This window comes from Asparagus officinalis, chromosome 1, assembly GCF_001876935.1.
Source record: "Asparagus officinalis chromosome 1, Aspof.V1, whole genome shotgun sequence".
Lineage (NCBI taxonomy): Eukaryota > Viridiplantae > Streptophyta > Magnoliopsida > Asparagales > Asparagaceae > Asparagus > Asparagus officinalis.
The window spans coordinates 126,008,691-126,029,980 of NC_033794.1; the positions used below are offsets into that span (position 1 = coordinate 126,008,691).

At 35.8% G+C, this 21,290-nt stretch overlaps 2 protein-coding genes across 2 annotated transcripts; both read left to right on the top strand.

Annotated features, from left to right (window-relative positions):
* Nucleotides 1-9,923, top strand: LOC109834133 (uncharacterized protein At4g29660-like). Its single transcript, XM_020402092.1, has 4 exons — nucleotides 1-335; nucleotides 4,162-4,353; nucleotides 9,424-9,553; nucleotides 9,624-9,923. The coding sequence occupies exons 2-4, from the start codon at nucleotides 4,171-4,173 to the stop codon at nucleotides 9,626-9,628; spliced, it is 318 nt and encodes a 105-aa protein (XP_020257681.1). The 5' UTR covers nucleotides 1-335; nucleotides 4,162-4,170; the 3' UTR covers nucleotides 9,629-9,923.
* Nucleotides 12,069-20,761, top strand: LOC109834206 (protein REDUCED WALL ACETYLATION 3-like). Its single transcript, XM_020402201.1, has 17 exons — nucleotides 12,069-12,203; nucleotides 12,302-12,339; nucleotides 14,485-14,576; nucleotides 15,178-15,315; nucleotides 15,414-15,470; nucleotides 15,551-15,623; nucleotides 16,427-16,585; nucleotides 17,913-18,062; nucleotides 18,162-18,417; nucleotides 18,511-18,632; nucleotides 18,716-18,802; nucleotides 18,891-18,979; nucleotides 19,066-19,128; nucleotides 19,239-19,295; nucleotides 19,933-20,029; nucleotides 20,131-20,289; nucleotides 20,379-20,761. Exons 2-17 carry the CDS (start codon nucleotides 12,307-12,309, stop codon nucleotides 20,382-20,384), a joined length of 1,638 nt encoding a protein of 545 aa, XP_020257790.1. The 5' UTR covers nucleotides 12,069-12,203; nucleotides 12,302-12,306; the 3' UTR covers nucleotides 20,385-20,761.

The following is a 21,290-nucleotide window of genomic DNA, read 5'->3' on the forward strand; positions in this document are numbered from 1 at the left end:
ACCCAAATCAGAGATCCCGTGAGCCGCGCCTTGGCGCCGCTCAGAGATCCCCGCCACAGCCGCTCTCTTCGGTTTCTCCCTCTCGTTCAAAAACCGCCACAAATCAGAGATCCCCGCCACCGACGCTCGGAGATCCCCACCGACGCCGCCGCTCTCTCCCCTCAAAACCCTATCCTTCGCCGCCCTGAACTGCAGCCACGCCGCTCTTTCCCCTCTTTTCCACCGCCCGGAGATCACCGCCGCTGCCGCTCCTATTTTCCGCCGTGATTTCTAAGTCCTTGGCGAAGCTTGATTCCTAAGCTACAGAAGATTGTCGGCGTCACAGAGGTCCTCAGGTCAGATTTTTACCCCTAAAAAGGTTTGATCATTTCTGAAGAACAATATTTTTGAATAATCTAAATTTATGTCTGAAAATTATAGTGAAATAAAAATTAATTTAGATGAGAGCAATTAAAAGGGTAAAACAATTATTATTATGATTGGAGGGCAATTTAAAAAGAGAACTTCCACCCTCCCTTTTATTCACTTCTAAACAAGTCAGACTCAAGAAAAACTATAGGATAGAGATTAATGAGTAAAGCAGATAAAAACAAAGGCATGTTTCTAGGATTTGAGATGACAAAAGCTAGTTACAGAAATGAACAACTGTAATGGCGCTTACTGTTTGTGTTAGTAGCATATTTCTGCTCTTTGACTCACGCACCATTCTCCTCCATGAATTGGTACTTTATTCTTCTTGTTTGGACTGAAATTTGAGCAGTGTCAGCTCTCTTAGCCTTGCATAACATCAGAGTTATGTTTTCCTGTTTTGCTTGCCAAAGGAAGCCTTAGTCAGTACAACAATCGTTCAGGTTCAAATTCTTTCGGAGAAGTTTGAGATACAAGCCACATAAATTTATACATGGTTCAGTCTTAGCATTTGGTAATTAAGCAGAAATTTAGGCCACCAATTTTCTTGCTATGATAGCTAATGCGAATAGAAGAGAATTTACAGTTAAAAAGGTGGATATTTCTTTAAGATTAGTATGCTTATCCACCTGTGTTTGTGTCATATATAGCAACTCTTCTACTATGTAAGTTTGGTATTTTTCTGTTATGCTTATCCACCTGTGTTTGTGTCATATATAGCAACTCTTCTACTATGTAAGTTTGGTATTTTTCTGCCTTGTACTAGTTTAATTAAGGGTGTCATATATAGCAACTCTTCTACTATGTAAGTTTGGTATTTTTCTGCCTTGTACTAGTTTAATTAAGGTTAGGGGTTAGGCTGAGAGCTGTCAACTTCTAGAGTTAAGAACCCCGATGGAGTTGATTGAGTGGCTGGGAGCTAGCAAGTCACCAGCCCCATTCAAGCAAACAGTGGGATTTTAATTGATCGAAATTCTCTATAAGCTTGTGTGCATTCATAATAACACCAAAAAAAATTTGATGCTCACATGAATTTTTCATTTATTGGTCTCTTCAAATTTGATTTATCCACTTTCTTATGACCCATTGATGAAGGTTCCGTTGAGCAAACATTGGAATGTTATGGTTGCATGATGAGGGTAATTTTGACTCTGCATATATTAACTGCAGATATTAACCCTATGACAAAAATATGCAGCTTCAACTGGCTATCATTTTTGGGTGTCCAAAAATAAAGGAAAAATAGAGACAATAGAGAGAGATGTGAAATTAAAGTTTGAGAGATTAGATATAATAATCACTCATTCATTATTGGTGGAGTCATGGCCCGATTGTGCTCATGGATAGTCATAGTGATTTGTCCAACCTCGTTAAATCCCTTGGACATATTTAGCAGACCATTTATCACATTCTTCCATACTGAACCAAAATGTTTGGGGGGGGGAGTTACGAGCAACTCCTATTTACTAACCTATTATCACAAAGGAAAACGGTGAAAATCTTCTTTACACATTCCCTCTCAACTACGTGATTTATAGCATCTCAATGCATGCACTCATGACCTTATGTTCATAAGGAATAAAGACAACTTATTGGGCAAGAAAGAAAATATCTGACTCAATGATGCGATACTTACACACATAGAACAAAACAAGAGCTTATGATGATTGGCCCATACAGGAGTATGTCACACTTTGACACGCTTCTTCTTTTGGGCTGCTACATGCATTTCGCACGTGCGCGTTGGACTCTTGTGCCCGTGAGGGTGCAAGGGAGCGGGACGACACGTGTGGAATTGAGACCGTGGGGGACAGATGAACAGAACGCATGGTGGGGTCGTTTTCTCTCATTTGTTTTTCACGTTTAGGGAAGATCATGGGAGGCGCATTGAAACATTTCAATTATTCTGGTCAATTCACTGTGCTCAAGTAATATTATGCTATTAATTTTTATAAAATCAAATGATTCTTTTATCCCTTGATACATAAATAAAAGACACGCTAAATTGATTGAAAATTCTTATTTCTAAAATGTCAATATGGTACATCATATAAAAAATTACCAATTTTAATTTTGGAAATTTAGGCTTCGTCTGGATACTATGATATTTTCCTTGTGTTTTTACAAAAAAATACTATGGTATTGTGTTTTCTCTTTAAAGTGTTTTTAAAACACCATGTTGAGTGTTTTTGGTCAATACTAGTTTGACCTGTTACAATAATAGTATTAAACATATTATTAATATATTATATATTAATTATAATAATTTTATAATAATTAGTCTACATTATTATAGTATTATAAATATTAAATATCATACAATATAATATTGCATAATGTACTATAATATTATATTGTACTTTAATGTGTTATATTATATTATAATTATTACATATTATTTTCAAATAATTATATACTTAATTATAGCAATTTGTTATTGTTATATGTTATATAACATTTTTAAAATAATATTATTTTATTATTTATATAATATTATACTATTATTAATATAATGTAATATTATTAATAATGTTAATATTAGGTTATTACAAGTATATCATTAATAATTATAATTTATTACAATTTATTTATTAAAAAGTTAGTAATAGTACAGTGATCATAATATCGTATAGTATTCTATTATATCATTATTATATTATTAATCATTATCAATAACTTTTTTATTATTTTTATTAGTTTATTTATATATTATTATTTATTATTACGTAATATATTATCAACATATTAAATGCTAGTATTTAATATGTTATTATATTATTGTATAAGATATTTTAATTATTTTATTTTTATAGTATTTAATAAATAATACTAATATATTAGATATAATATAATATAATATAAGAAGGATGTCAATAATAACTATATATTAAATGTTAGATATAATATTAACACCTCAAACTCAAAACAAAAACACCAAACTTAAAACACCTAAAAGGTGTTTTGAAAGAAATGTTGTGTTTTTAGTGTTTTTAGTTTGAGGATGATTTCGCTCAAAAAACATCATGATTTTTAAATGTATGGTATTTTATTTTTGATAAAAACACTATGAAAATAAGGAAAAATCATGGTATCCAAAGGAAACCTAAAGAGGCGCTTCGGTGGTGGTGGTTGTTGTCGTTTTGATCAAAAAGCTAAACAGACTTTTTGAGCACCCATGTGTTTGTTTTGGGCGCAAGAATGGCCTAGCCAAAAATAAATGGATTTGTAAAAATACCAAAAAGATGTTTTAAGGTTAGGGTTGCCGTTTCAGATCGTCTTCTCCACATCATCAGAAGTCTTCACGGCCTCTGGTAGTCGTCACCAACCGCATCCGGTAATCGTGCCGACATCTTCCGGTAGTCGTGGCCACCGCCTCTGGTGAGCCTCTTCTTTCACTCAATCTTCTCATGTTTTTCTCTTCCCTTCATCACCTCCTCCACACGAGTTCATTGTTAAGATTCCCCTAATTTGTATGTGCTTGCAGTTGGATTTGATCCCCCCCTCCAACAAAACCAAAACACAATTTGTAAAAATTATTTGGGTAGTATAGTAATTTGTTTGGTCAAATCTAACTTATTGTATATGTTAATTTATTTTTTTCAAAGTCCTCATAGTTCCATGTTATCTTAGCAATCGGCCTATAGTTCAACTATGCATTATGGGCTACATGTAATGAAACATAGTTAATTGTGTCTTGTGTTTTAGTATTTAGCATTTCTTATTTATTTTGTTTGTTTAACCGTGTGACTTCAGTTTGCGAAAATGACGAGTAGATTATGGAGGATGTATGCAGAAAGAGAGTTTTACAAGTGGGAGAAGACTGTGCTATGGGATATGATCGAACCCTATAGGCGTCCTAAGTCATTTACGCCTCTCGTATCTGTTTATGTTGCTGCATTTTATAGCGGAGTTGTTGGATCTGCCATCACTGAGCAACTCTACAAGGTATTCAACGTAACGTTTGTCGTGTTGTTTTGAACATATTGTTAATTGTTAGTCGTTCATTGAAATGGTGCAAGAGTGTCATGGCTTTTTTTTCTTCAAACTAGACATTTCCATCTCGGGTTTAAACTAATTACAAGCAAGACCATAAGAATGTATATGTCGAGTTACACTGTATCATCAGATTTCAATTGACTAATATATACCCAAGTTCATGTCCAAATAAAGTCAAAAATCCATGGGATAAACTTAGGGGGTGTTTGTTTCAAATCCTATAATTTTAGGATATGGATTTCATCATGAGATTTAAAACCCATAGGTTTTTTAACATGGGTTGGGATTTCTAAAATATTGTTTGTTTCATCAATATTTTAGGATATGTAATACTATAATTTATAATATTTTATTTGTTTCAAACTCAAATTGTAGCATTATAAATTTTAGAATTTGAAATCTATAGTGGTAGCAAATAAAATTTAGGATTAACAAAATAATGATTGGTGAATATAAGAACCTTTGGTGAGCTTACCTCCCACAAAAAAACAAATACAATTATATTCAATTGGGGTAATCATAACTATTCAAATTTATACTCCAACAGTTATAAACAGTCATAAACTAACTCGAGACAATGTAAATAAAAAATGTAAAAATAAATGATAATATAGAGGCTCAGAAAAGGGTCATTTTTTTCAACACCTATATAATGAAATTGCATTGTAGATTGCATTCAAATAACGGACTGCCTCATCTAAAAATTACAAAAGCAATCTAGACTGTATTTTCATTAATGAACGCCTCCTGTAAACAATGAAATCCTATTGTAGTTGGCATTATCAATATGTGACCAATCATCATAACTAAATCCGAAAAACTAAAAAACCCCACTTTTTCATCCTAGAATTTCCAATCAAAGATCACTAGCTAAAAAAAAAAACACCCCTAAATGAATTTTGCAACATTTTAATAGCTTGTAACAAACCTGCAAGCAGATCAGACCAACAGCAAACCCACAAAGCTCAAAAACAAGCTCAAACTCAAATAACTAAGGCTCAGACAAGTAACCAAGCTCAAACTCACAAACCCACAAGCTAAAACCTGCCAGAAACCTGCAAATCCATAAAAAACAAGCAACCAAGCTCAATGACAAACTGAAACTGAAACAACCAGCATAGTAATAGGCTGCCACAAACCCACAAGCTCGCAAGCCATCAAAAACAAGTTCAAACTCAAATAACTAAGGCTCCAAACAAGCAACCAAGCTCAAACTTACAATTCACAAACCCACAAGCTCAAATGCACGCGGCTTCATTCTAACATAAGCCTTACAACTCTCATTATAGTCATTGAACACACGACTTATGTGCCTAGCTCTAGAATCTATCTTTTTTTTTTTCCACCTTTGGGTGATAAGTGATTGATTTCCTTCTACTATGTATCCTTATTAAACAAGCAAACACACAAATCATGCAGAGATAGTAGCATTAGAAGCCATCCTCATGAACATCTCTTCATCAATGTCGTCCATCTACATTGTTTCAAAAAGAAATTTCATTTAAAAATATGATACATTGTCTTGTATTCACTAAGACAAATATTAGATGATAATACAAAAATAAGAATCTAATTGTTACTTAATGAATCTTTTTATAGAACTGAGTTTGGTCCACAAAGATCAACTAAGTATTTAACTCAAAAATTTAAGGAGTTAAGTAATCAACAATGTTCAAGTGCTCGGATGCAGATAATTGTTTATAGAACTGAAGGGATGAGCTAATGAAACTGCAAATTGAAGTCCTAAAATAGTATACGAAATTCAAACTAATCTTACAAGTGCGCAGGTAATGAACATAAACTCAAAATCGATTTCACAGACTAATCAATGAAACGAGAATTCAAACTAATCTTACAAGTGCGCAGATAAGAATATCCCAGTTATTTTCATGCAATGGAACGAGAACAATTTCGTCCCCAAATCCAAATCAATTTCACAGACTAATAATTGTGCAGAACCAATTTCACCAAACCCAACTTAATTTCATATATAACCCCCAAATCAATTTCACAAAATCCCCCAAATCATTTTCACCAAACCTCAAAATTACAAAGAAACCCTAATTTACAAAGAAAGGGAACGAGATTTACCTATTGATGAGGAGGCGTAGTTCGGTCAGAGAGAAGTTTGGTCGGAAAGAAGTTCGGTTGAAACAACAGAAACCCCAAATCAATTTACCCCAAAACATTAGGGAGAGTTAAGGAGAGGCAGAGCGGTGGAGTTGGGAGTTGGGGACGCTGAGGAGGAGGCGGAGCACGGTGAGGTTGAGGGCGGAAAGGAGGGAGGGGGTGGCGTCGCAGAGGAGGAGAGGAGAGAACGAGATCTAGGGTTTTCGCGCTGAAAATGAGACGACAGGTAAAAGAGGAGGGAGACGAAAGCGGTGACCCTAAGAAACTGATTCATGATATCAGTGTAAAGCTTGATGAGCTGGACATGGGTTGGGAGAGATCTAGCTTAAATCCTCTCTCAAAGAGGGGATTTCACAAATGCTATAATATATTAGTTTTTTATTATTTGGGTATTCAATATCCTAAAATTTATTTTGAATCAAACAAAGGTTATGAAATCCATAAACTCAAAAAAATCCACTTATTCATCCTAGAATTTGTAATCTACCCTATATCCCAAAAAAAAAGTTGAAACAAACACCCCCTTAATGTATGCTTGACCACACATTGATTGCATCTATTTTGTTATAGTCGCTCAGTAATTAGGCTATTGACCCTTTCATAAAGCATGAGTATGATGTCAACGTTTTTGTAAACGCCTCCTTGTTTTGGGTAATCATTCAATGAGAGCTCATGGCTCTAGAATGCAGTTATCTTGAATTTCAAAATGGCAGAACGGAAGTATGGGTATGAATGAGAGCTCATGGCTCTAGAATGCAGTTATCTTGAATTTCAAAATGGCAGAACGGAAGTATGGGTATGAATTGTAAATCTATATAAAATTTCCATAGAGTATGGAGAATTTTTTTCCCCTCCCCAGATTGGCTATGATTTCTTCCATGCTTAGGATCGCACATTAAGATTGTGGCCTATCAATTGTGTATCCTGTTGTTGATGCGTAACTTCTGATAGGATTTAGTTTATTGAGGTAAGGGAGTGAGACTGTCTCTAGGTAGTGTGCCAAGAACAACTATTGTATGATATTTTTGCCCAAGCAATTAAAATTTTTGGAAAGAGACTTTTCAACAATCAATATTCGGTAGAGATTTGGAATCAGTGATGTGATCGATCGTGCATCAAGTGATCGTTTTTAGGGACATGATATAACTTATCCGAAAAGCTAGCTGATGTATAGAGATTTCAAATGTCTAATAAACTCACATGACTCCTTAGTAAGTCAACGCAGGATTAAATGAACCCTAGTATACCACCACCCTTCTGTAGTCTTGGTGTCTACGTGAACTGGCGTTGCACTAGTTCAGTACCGGTCAAACTCTACAGTCGCCAAGGTTTTAAATGTCGGATGTCGGGTTCATGTCGGACGGCTGAAATTCATGTCAGATAGCAAAAATCGGGGATATATCGGGGGACATGGACTAAATATCGGATTATCATATCGAGTGGTGCGCATATGTATAATGTCATGTCCTAAATGTAATCTAAGCCTTCCTAAATTCAATATAAGCATACTTCATAAATTCTAGAGGCGGTGCTGGCGATGGGTGGATTCCAACGTCGCAGGGAGGCAGTACCGACGACGGGACGTCGCAAGGAGGCAGTGCCACCTTGCCGGGCTCTTCTTCTTCGTTTGCTCGGGGTCCTTCGAATGAGTCATCGACCACCCTCTTTCATTTATCCCGACGACGGGATACCCTGTCGCTCTCGGGTTCGGTTGGGGTTCGGATTTCGAGGCGCAACGAGAGATGGACGACGTGGGTTCGAGATGGAGGTAGGGGAAGGGCGTCGTCATTCACGAAAGGAGTGATCAATTTTCAAGTCCGCTGTAGCCCTAATTTTTCTCTTTTCTTTCTATCGGGTTCATAAGAAACCCTTAAACATGAGAACGGGTCACATGGGTTTGAGTTTTTTATTACTAAACCCAAACCCGATAATAAAAAACAGATCTAAAAAAAAGGTCATATCGGCCGATTTTTCAAGGCTGAAAAATCGACCGATATGCCCGATATGACCCCGATATTTCCGATTTGATCCTGAAAACCGACATACGAGTTAAAAACGCCCATGTCGTGTCGCTCAAGCCCTCAAACCGACATCGCCCGACACATGTCGGACATGTCGGACATGTCGGCCGACATTTAAAACCTTAACAGTCGCCCTGTCATCCTTTTGGCTTTGTACTAGACAAGTCCAAGAGGAACACTGGAATGCCAGCGTCACCACCCCCTGCTTGCTTGCATCTGGGAAGACGAGGGTGACTATGATACTATTTGTTAGAGACCCAATAGAATTCACCTCTAAAAGCGAGCTGGCTGAGGGAGAGAACACAAAATCTTCTATTTGTTAGAGACCCAATAGAATTCACCTCTAAAAGCGAGCTGGCTGAGGGAGAGAACACAAAATCTTTAATACACCCACTTTGACTCCCGAAACTTCTCTAAAAGCGAGCTGGCTGAGGGAGAGAACACAAAATCTTTAATACACCCACTTTGACTCCCGAAACTTAATATGAGACTATAATTGGGCCCGACACTAGAATGCCATTAGAGGGGGAGGCACCATGGGGGGAATAGTTTTCAAGCAAAGAGCAACCTATATGGATATTGGCAGATGCATGAATTAGATCCACATTACAAACAAAGGAGTGCTGCAAGACTGAAATAGACAAAACCAATATTTGAAAACAAACATTATGTTGTAAAAGTTTTCAACAGACATTGAGCAATGAATCAGTCAGCAATCTATTTGTCATCTGGAATTGTCTGATTCGATCTCAATATGCGGTCTCTTCGTTCTTCCATGTCATGAACATTGAATTACAGTTATCATATTTGCTCACCATTTAGCATGGTTAAAAGGTCTAAACTCTCTCCCCTTTTGTGAATCTAACAGGAAAAGTACTGGGAAGAGCATCCAGGAGAATTGGTACCCATTATGCCCCCGAAGTTCTATTGGGGTCCTTGGAGAGTGATGAATGGAGAAGTCCCCAGATACAATGTTCCAAATGCCGCAAACCCTCAAGGCTAATCCTTGGAGAGTGATGAATGGAGAAGTCCCCAGATACAATGTTCCAAATGCCGCAAACCCTCAAGGCTAAGGGTGTGTTTGGCGAACTCTTAAAACTAGCTAGGACTGAAGCGGCCTGGTTCTTCTTATGCTGTTCCTATCAAATCATGTATATTGTGGTTCTTGCTTCTCTCAAGTCTAGGATGCAATATGATAAAACGAAAAAAGAAAGAAAGAAATGGTTGTATGCAATTCTTATGGTTTACAAATAACTTGGCTTTCTTTAAGCTTGATCTTATTGATGATTGATTAAAGAGTGTCTTCAATCTTACAATAAATGAACTTGCTGCCTTATGGTTTACTAAATCTTATGATAAATTATTTTACTGTCTTGATGCTATAAAGTGAATATAGCATGTTTGACATGTAAATTTGAAGCTAATTTCTGCAAGCAACATTTTGCACAAGCGACATTTGTTCTATTTACTATTGCAGAATACCAAGCAGCCTCTATCGCCAGTTTACATCATGAACTAAATATACAAGGATGATACTATTTTGCATCAAATTGTGCACTGTTTGCGGGAGCTAATCCCCTTTTTTCTCTTTTTTTTCTTTTCTTTTAAATTTTATTTTTATATCAGGTCTATACGATATAGCTAGTCCCTTGACCTCTATACTATGTCATGTCATTTAAATGTCACGAATGTACAATTGAAAAATTAGAAATTACATTTGTGTGCTGGAATCTACGAATTATAATAGAAATCTACCTACATAACATTATGATTAAGATCCTTCCATGTGATTATCTGCTTACTTAGGCCAATTTACTTGCAATAACTAAGCATACGGCAAGAGAAAGAAGTCGCTCAAGTGGATCTCTCTAGTGAGATTTCCTTTCATTTCTATATCAACAAGTGGAATCCAAAATGCTAAATCACTAGTGTTTAGGCAACGTGCATCCATGTACAAGAATCTCTTATAGTAGTTTATTATCAAACCAAGATTTTTCTATGAATTTTTTTGGAAAGCATTTGATTACAGGATAGAAAGATACATTGGTATTTGAAATTATGGCTATTTAGTAAAATTAACACGATATTATTCGTTTCCTAGGCAATGAAATTATGGTATTTGCATCATCATCATATATAGAAGAGAGAGATGCTATGATTCTTGGATTCAGTTGTTTCCATGGACCTAATTCTTTCAGATAATGTAGTTGAAGCTAGAGGATATTTAAAACCATGAAAAGTTTAACTTATGGGATATTTTAGTGCTAATCTCTTTGCCTTAATCTAACACTGAATGGATCAGCGCACCGAGCAACATAAATTAGTAATTTATTTTCACAGGAAATACTGAGTGTAATGGTTTGACTTCTACCCTTGCTTATAGAAGGGAGAAAAAGGGGGTTAGTGCAATAACATCCACAAATCTGGGGCAAGCAATATAAACATACACATCAAAGTTTAAAGCAATTAATCAATAAATTTCTTTTTATTTTATAGCCCACCCGTACAATCGAATCCTATGACCGTAGGAGTCATATTAGGACCTTCTAACTGTATAGATCACCCGCGGTGCGTGAATTACGACATTTACTTGAATCACACAAATAAAACAAAAGAAGTATTAAAAAAAAAGAAAAAGGAAAAAAAATTCCATCCATGGATGTAAGCAAAATCCTAAATGAACCCGGTTCGGATCACCAATGATTGTGGGTTAGCTACAGATAGCCCAGTTGCAAATAGGCCTTCCGTATTTTTTATTTGCGAGAATAGCCTAAGTGATTTTTTTTACGACGAAAGAGGTAAAAAAAAAATATATTGAGGAGGCAAGTAGACCTACTATAGTTTTATTGGTAAGAATAGATCGGCAATTGCTAATATTTTTGTAACAATTGAAAGAGTGAAAATTTTATTTAGCCGTACGGGGTCTACATTAGCACAAACAGAAGTACAGGGGGTGTATCTGCAATAGCGATAGTACACGAGTCTATTTGCAATTAACCCAATAATCATAGATTCCTTACAAGTTACAAGCAGCACCGTACATGGATCTCACCATCAAGGCAGCTTCACGAACTTATCATTATCACCCAAAAAATAATAATTAACTAATCTCTCTCACCGTCTCTCTAAAATTATAAATCTCAATTACACTATTATATTATTCAACAATTTACTAACTAAAATTTAATCAAAATAAGAAAGAAATTAATAATAATTTGGTGGGGGAAGAAGAGGAGAGAGTAGAAGAGCTCGAAGGCAAAGTGCCAACAAACCCAACCGCTCCCCCCCCACCCTTCTCTCTCTCACATCTTTCTCTCTCCTCTTTTACATTTTTTTTTTGGTGAATAGACTGCGACTTTTAACCCTCCCTCCAAATTGCTGTTGCTGTTGTTGTTGCTTCAGATCCCCTGGTGAATAGACTGCGACTTTTAACCCTCCCTCCAAATTGCTGTTGCTGTTGTTGTTGCTTCAGATCCCCTCTTTCTTTGATTTAAATTCCCACCAATTCCTCCAAATTGCTGTTGCTGTTGTTGTTGCTTCAGATCCCCTCTTTCTTTGATTTAAATTCCCACCAATTCCCCCCCGTGTTCTTCAAGTTTCAATCACATCGCCAACGGACGAAAGGCCGCGGATCTCATTTCCTTTGAGGTACACCAATCTCCTCTCTTTCTTCTCCTTGAAAATTATTGGGCGTAATCTTGTTGTTGATCGGGTTTTGGTGGTTGATTCGGTTCTTGGATATTCAGAGGAAATGGTGGTCGCCGGCCCTCTGACCCCTGGCCAGGTGAGATGATTTTCTCCCAAGTTTTGTTTTTTACTGCTGAAGATTTGATTTTGTGGAATGGGTTTTTCTTGAGTTTTGTTGCGGACGTCTTTGTTTTCTGTGACTTCGTTTCTACTGCTTGAGTAGTGATTGCATCTTGTTTTGCTGGTATCGATGAGATTCTTGTGGGGAAAGCTTATTTTAGCTTTGCATCTCCTGAAACCTCAAGATTTTGCTGTGCTACATGAATTGCTAGTCCTAGATTTTTCTTACATTGTAGACTCTAGCAGGGTTTATGTCGATTGAATTGTGTCATATGTGGAAGATCTTGTGCTTTTATCGAATGAGACAATGAGTAGTACTTCATTGTATGCAAACTAGCCATAAAAGGGTCAATTTCCTCATGGAATACAGCATTAGTTCATAGAGGATTATGGTAGTAGATAACTGATTATAGAAGTTTTAGATCTCTCTTTGAGAAGTGCTCTGTAACAAAATACACCATGGAGGGGAAAATGCTCGACGTTGTGTTGTCCAATACACAACTTAATGTGATAGGGAGTGAAGATGATCTGGCAACTTATTAGCGGAATGAGAGGAAGGGATTAGGAAGCTTTGCTATGTGATGACTGTGACAACAACAGGAACCTGATCGACTAACTAATTGATTGAACCACATCAATTTAACTCTTAATCAGTATTCAATCAGACATTGGCCAAATCTTTCTTCGATTAGGAGTCAAATACTGGAAGTTTCCCAAAAAGAAAATCTCTTTTTGGCCATATTTCTCATGATCAAATCCTTTTACGTAGGCCAAGACTGCATCACTAAGTGAAATCTGGTTAGGTTCGGTGAACTTATTGTTATATGGTTTGATACCTTGAAGTTTGATATTTTTAAGAGTTACTTTGTTGGACCTGTAAATCCCCCACTTTCCCTATCTAAAAAATGTTACGGTGATGTCTAAGGAAAATAAAAGAACTAAAAACAAGCAAGTTGATTGCTAAGTCTAGACTCAGCCTTGAAGAAACCAAAGTAACACGTGCTAGATAACTTCTTCATTTAAAGTGGTTGGAAATTCTAGCTGTGACATGGTATTTGTACTTCCATCAGAAGCTTGGATAACAGGGATGATTTGCATTAGCTGTCTGACAACTCTCATAGCGTAGGGCGTTGCATCTTTGTTGTTGTTTTATCTGTATCAAATGGATTCTAGTAAAGAAAAAAAATACAGTGTGTAGGTTTGTTGTGTTGTTTTGTTGAATCTCTGTGTAATAGATACTGATAGAGTAGTTGCAGCTTTGCAATTGTTGTATCTGAAGGACATGAAAAATAGTGGAGCGACGTGGGCAGCGAAAAAGCTTCCTATGTTGATGATAAAAGATACGGAACAGATGAGCAAGGAAATACAACTTACTCTTTGAACACCTAATATTTGCTCCTATTATTAGGTATTAGAGATGAGTTCAAGAGAATGAAAGGGCTAAATTGAAGAGCACACATGTTGCAATCTGAGTCATTACTACATTACATAAACTGTAGTAAGCCTAGAAGCCAAAAATAAAATATTTCTGGGAATATGAAATGCAAAAGATGCCTGACAGCATAAAGTGCTATGACATGACATTACTTACGAAGGCCTTTGCCCCATGAAATTTAACACCGAGGCTCAGCAGAGAGTTTGAATACGTGCTGATCGAGGCACATAGGGCTGAATTCAATGTAACAAATGTCAAAACTTTGTTATTCTCAGAGATGACTGCATTCATGCTGAAGTTCATATGTATACTGCCTCTGAACCTGACACAGACACTTAACCAGGATTAAGTAAAACATTCAAAATATCCAGCCTGCAAGTTAGACCCAGGATGTCCACAAGGGTATTTAGGCAGATATTTACCTATTCTTTTTCCCACAGTGCGAACACCTTTCAGAGATTGAAAGCACACATTTTCTTCCAGAAGGTATTTGTCATGTCACCTAAGAAATAAATTTCAAGCTCTGCCACCTGATCGGTAACCTGTTTTTCTTTTTGCCACCTGAACCTATATTACTCTTGTGACTTAAATGGATTTCCCTTCTTTACACTCAAGCATTTGACAAATTCAGCTGTGAAGTTTTTCCTGATGACAGATACCTCACTGATCCTTTTACTTCTGTTGCAGGTGTCATTTTTGCTGGGTTTCATTCCTGTATTTACTGCATGGATATATTCAGAGATATTGGAGTATAGAAAACCTTCCGCTCCTGCAAAAGTGTAAGATCCTCTGCACAAGTTAATAGCATAGGTAGCACTAATATGAACTTTACATCTTTTAATGTAGAGTTCATTTAGTTAGGTACTGGGACTACTTTGTTTGCCATGTTCAGCGATTACATTTGTTTCAGAATTGATTCTCAACCTGAGAAAACTTCTTAAAGTTGGGTCAAATTCTTGGAGAAGGAAAATATGCCTATAGAGATGTGGTGGCCACAAACCCTGATTGGCTTGAGTAACTCTTATGATTGGAATAGGCTGATTTTGCTTGATCGCCTGAAAGTAACATGGTCTTGTGCTCTAGCTAAGAGTATAATCTTTTTGAAGTACATAACAAGGACTAGGCCTAATTTTCTATTATAGTTGCTTCTCATGTACACATTGTATTGGTGATGGTAACAGAAATAGTTTGTTTGCTTCTAAGAGTTGTCCCCTTAACCTATACATGATATATGAATGTTCTGTCTGGTTTCATTTTTTATATTATACGTCATATATTTTCAGACTTTCCGTCTAACATATATATTGCACACAAAAATAATTCATGGAGCATATAATGATTTAACATTGTGCCTCTGACATATGCCTTTCCGGTTTGCAGACATTCAGATACCAATTTGGTTGAATTGGGAAATGGAACGATCAAGGAAGATGATAAGGCTGTATTACTTGAAGGAGGTCTATCAAAATCATCATCTGCAAAATTTATGAGTGCTTCGGTCCGAACAACCTTAATCAGGTTGCTGAAAGATAACTTTAAGAATTTCAATCATCGTTGTTATATAGGACTAAGTAAAATGCTTAAGTCTGGCTTTTTCCGTTTTCCTTTTTGTGCAGGTTTATAACGATGGATGATTCTTTTTTGCTTGAAAATCGAGCAATTTTAAGAGCCATGTAATGTTCTTGGCAGTTTCTATTATTAAAGAAATTACCATTGTTTTACCTTGGTGGATTAATTCTTGGATGTTATGCAGGTCGGAATTTGGGGCAACTCTTATTTACTTCTACCTGTGTGATAGGACAAACTTGTTTGCAGAATCTAAGAAGGTGTTCAATTTGACAAAACTTAACAACATATATTATTGGTTTGAATAATTTAATTGCTGATATAATTTCATTGCACTAATGAAATTACTTGTAATTATGTCAAATGAGCCATTGAATTTTAAATTTTTTCATTGAAATTTAAAAATTTTCATTCTTCACAATGTCAATGAAATGTTCGTTCATTATTGTTGATTTTGTCTGGTTACTTTTAAGGTACACCTAAAGTCTGCTTGATGGCATTTTTATTATGCTGCTTAACTTCTAAAGTTATTGTGAAACATATGTGTGATATTTTAGTTTGTGTAATATCCAAGGTCAAGTCTTTATAGTTCTATATAATATTGATTAAAGTATAAATTTAGTTAACAACCTTTTTCACTCGTGTTATATGGTGGAACTGGTTTTCCCAATTTCTTGGCCGATGATTCTTTTACTATCTAAATTATCATTTTTTATATCACAGTAAATGATTAAAGATCATGGTTTTTAAAAAAATATTGTCTCTTTGGAATGTCAGCATTATAAATCATTGACCTATTGCTATTGGTGATTTATCGGAGATTTACCTTAAAGTAGAATGGTAGCATTATAAATCTTTGAATACCAGCTATTCATTGTCTAAGCTAGAGCTTTCACAACAAATAAAAGTTAACATATTTGTAATATGTATGTTCTCTTTCTTGCTCAAGTGTCAACATGTTCATGCTTTTAGCTAATAATCAGTAATAATGTCATCCAGTATCTCTTGCACATTTATTGGCACTTATTATCTTTTTCCTTGTACATTTTCTTCTCCTTGGCAGAGTTACAGTCGAGACCTTTTTCTCTTTCTCTATGCTCTTCTTATCATAGCTTCAGCCCTGACTTCTCTGAAGAAGCACCATGACAAGTCTGCATTCTCAGGGAAAGCAATACTTTATTTGAATCGACACCAGACAGAGGAATGGAAAGGATGGATGCAGGTGGGTTTAACTTGGCCTATCAATTGCCTTTTGTTTTGTGATGTTATATTAATATTTCATATTCAGTTCAGGAAACTATTACATACAACATGTTTGTCATATTTACATAAAAGCAAACTAGAGACTATGTTCAGTTCTTATTACTTCATCATATCTAGTGGATGCTTATAAAATCTTATTGATAAATCAGTTGCCACAATTTCGAGTAGATGCTGAACTGGTGGGATCTAGCTACTTTATTATGTTTGGTAAAAATTAGCATGGTGGGCTGAGATTCCTGGAGATGTTTGCAATATCAAATGTTTTTAGTTTATTGTTACTGTAAAATGATTGACATTGGGAAGAGTAAGGAGGTAGCTCAGCGGGAGAAGAGTATGCAACAAGAAAGTGGGATACCAGAGGATTTGTGTAAGTAAAGAATGGCTAATACCTGTTAGAATATGAAATTATAACCCTCAAACCTCATCATAATTCCAGAAATATTGGTACAGCTGAAGGTCTTTCACATGGTATCATAAAAACCCAGGTTCAAATCATATAAGACACATTTAAAAATGAATTTTAAATAAAAGGTGTTTCTCTTTCCTGCTCAAGTGTCAACCTGTCTGCGCTCTTAGTCAACATAGACCAATTTGGAATGTGCTACTGCTATTTGAAAAGGTCACTCAACATGCAGTGGCATGTTAGAAAATAATCTTATAACCCTCAAGTACCATTGTCATAATTCCAGAGCTTTGTGCAATGGAAGGGACTCTGCGATACTGTGAGTGTAGTTCATTTACTTAGATATATCTTAAATCAGAGGTTTGTAATATGACACTGGAAGTTAAATTGGTGGGTAGAATTTGTATGATTGTTTATGCTAATAGTTTATGCTAATAGACATGTCTAAATGGCAGTGCTTGGTTACTTCATGAAGGACCTGAAGGAAATTGCCATTTGATGCTAGGCAAATTGTCAACATATGTTGAAGTAAACTGAAAACTATTGGTAGAAGTGCTTTGTGACCGACCTTCGAGTACTAGCAAATAAGCAATAGTAGTAGACTAGTAGTAGTTACACTACTGTTATAGCCGCACCATTAGTCATTTTAGTTGTAGATGATTACTTTATTATCTTTCAACGAACAAACAGTCCTTTCTTTTGAAGAAAGAATGGAAGTCAAGACGACTTTCAACCTGCAGGTTACACGGCACCTTAATATACTTTAGCATTTTGTTCAGACTTCTATAATACTGGTAGTATTTGATCCTGGCTTTATGTATTGAAATCTTTTTTTACTCCTTTGCAAGTCTTTCCTGAGAATTTTTTCTTGTTGCCTTTCCAGGTCTTATTTTTAATGTACCACTACTTTGCTGCCTTTGAGATTTATAATGCAATCCGTGTGTTCATTGCTGCTTATGTCTGGATGACTGGATTTGGGAATTTCTCTTACTATTACATACGAAAGGATTTTAGCCTTGCTCGGTTTGCTCAGGTGCCATATTATTATTATTTGTTAAATACAATAATTAAGCAGCTATCTTATGTTTCTTACTGATCTTGGAGGACAAAATTGTTCATTTTTAAAATGCAGATGATGTGGCGGCTAAATTTCTTTGTAGCCTTCTGCTGTATTATTCTGAACAATGACTACATGTTGTATTATATCTGTCCTATGCACACACTCTTTACACTTATGGTATATGGAGCACTAGGCATCTTTAACAAATATAATGAGATTGGAGCAGTGATGGCCATTAAGATGGCCGCTTGCTTTTTGGTGGTGATCTTAATTTGGGAAGTTCCTGGAGTTTTTGAACTTATATGGAGTCCTTTTACCTTTTTAGTAGGTTAGTACCCTTTCTGGAGTCAACATTTTTTTGGGAATTCATTAACATCATATATTGGACATTGAAGATTTTAATTATGTGTTATTGATACAGGATATAAAGATGCAGATCCTGCTAAAGCAAACCTACCTCTCTTGCATGAATGGCACTTTAGATCTGGCCTTGACCGTTATATTTGGATTGTCGGAATGATATACGCATATTATCACCCAACTGTAAGTTTCGTGAATTTATTGAATCTTAAGAAAGTACCTGTCTTTTTTGGGATTACATTGACTTGAGTCCCTTTATGCAATAGGTCGAAAGATGGATGGAAAAACTAGAAGAGTCTGAAACCAAAAGGAGACTATCAATCAAAACGAGCATTGTTACAGTTGCTTTGGTGGTGAGTCACCCGAGTACTTCATTTGACCTAACATATTTTCTACTGGTTATCTTTCTTCACAAAATGACATTCTGCATAATTCTTGCAGGCTGGTTATTTGTGGTATGAATTCATCTACAAGCTAGACAAAATTACGTACAATAAGTATCATCCTTACACATCATGGATCCCCATCACGTATGTATTGACAATTGACTAAAGCTATACTCAGTATCAAACTCATTACAACCTGACAAGTTTTATGGTGCTTTGAATGTTTTCAGTGTTTACATTTGCCTGCGTAATTTCACCCAACATATCCGCAATTTCTCATTGACTCTTTTTGCGTAAGTTACATTTCTTTAGTTTCTACAAATCCCTCTTGTTCACATTGTGGGTCTATGACATTTGCTTCCCATCATCATTCTTAATGACATCACCTTTTCTTTGTTCATAGGTGGCTTGGCAAAGTCACCCTGGAGACATACATCTCCCAAATCCACATCTGGTTGAGGTTTGTATGCCTAAGTAGTTCTTTTTTTCCCCCTTTTGCAATATTTACGAATGTCCTTAGAAACAATAATTGAGAATTAAGACTTATCTTAAATATGAGGTTGCACGAGTCACTTGATTCAGTTATGGGTATATAGCGCAGTTGGGATAAGGATTCAGGAGAAACGGGTTAAAAAATTAACAGACATTAGTGTCTATTTTTGAGACAAATCTGTCTTTTAAAGCCTCAGCTAAAAGTTACAAATACTGTTTAAAAATTGCAAGAGCCTGCTTAGAAACTCTTAAATTCCCTCCACTACCCTAGAACTCTAAATCTGTAATAATTGTTGTAATCTTTAGCGCTAAGATGACCCTGCACTCAAATTGTCCTTTTCATAGGCCAAAACCTGTGCTATTTTATGCAGTACTTTTTTCAAAAAAAATAAAATAAGATAAAATTCCAATTTTAAATGAGTTATGTTACGTTAAAGTTGTTTGAGCCATTTTATGTCAATGTTATAAGTGAGAAATTGAACTCAACTAAACCAACTCATGAGCTGCTTGTTGAAAAGAATTATTTGAAACAGCAAAATGTAAATTCCTTTGCTTGCAATTGGTAAATAATGATCTCTCATGTCTCTATTCTGGGGACTTTACAGGTCAGACTTGCCTAATGGTCAACCCAAGTGGCTTCTCTCTTTCATTCCAGATTACCCTTTGCTCAATTTCTTGCTCACAACTGCAATTTATCTCTTTGTAAGTATTTCTTGCTTTTTAGAAGGAAATATATTTCACTTCTTTAATGCAAAATCCCTAAAACACAAGAATATTTCGCTTACGTCTGACCCCCTTTTCAGATATCATATCGGGTGTTCAACCTGACAAATTCACTTAAGATTGCTTTTGTTCCTAGTAAAGACAACAAGAGGCTGCTGCATAATTTTATTGCTGGAGCAGCAATTTCTGTGTGCTTGTACTGCGTTTCATTAATTCTAGTTTCCGTCCCTCGGTTATTGGTATGTTATGTTCTCCATTTCTAGATGTTTATATCTTTATGAGCAGAATTGATCTTTTTGCTTAACAAAATGTCACTTTTATTCCACAGGCATGATGATGTGCAACGTGAATGTTTTCAGTTTTAATATCCTCAGAGGTGAATGGAACGTTCAGTTTCTGAGATGCTAGTCCTGGCATTTTTTCGAAATCGAAAGAAAAATAGATTTGTTTTTCGGCCCATAACTTCAATTTGTTTTGCCAAAGAATGGAAAGAGAGAGGGGTAAGGCCTGCTTGGTATAGGTTTGTAATAGTTGAGATAGGATGGAAGCTCTGTATATTTCCTTTTCTCCCCAAGTGTTTTTCAGTTTCATTAGCTGGTGATGTATTGTTTGATTACTGGGATGTTTACTGAATCTTTCTTCAAATGAAGCGATTACTGTAAAAACATAAAATGTTCATTGTCTTGATGTTACATTTGTCTTTATTCGTAACATAGATTTTATGATGAATGATTATTCTTCAATGTTTGTTAATTTTACGTGAAACAGTGTAAATAATGATCCCTCTTATTAGAACATCCGAAGCGATAGGATATCGATATTTTCTAAATGGGTGTTGCTATAGGGATCCCAAATAGGAGATCCGGGGGGACAAGTGAGGTGTCCCTCCTGAATGTATGATGCACTGTTCCTTGATCCCCTATTTGGGGTCTCTGAGGCATTTTTGTTTCTAAATTGAGCTGACACACTGTAGTTTTACAAGAGAACATGTTTGCACTTCCTAGCATTAAAAACTAGCTAAGGTTTTAATACATCGGTATTACTAATTTCACGAAACCCCACCTGAACTTTGGGGCGTTCCATATAACCATCCTAAAACTTTATTCATCTCACGTAACCCCCTGAGCTACGAGGTGTCTAAGCTAACTCTCATACTTGAACTTTAGCTTGTCCTACCTAACTCCCATGACAGTAATTTGCAAATAAATAAAATGTCATTTAGTGAAAATTTCTCAAACTT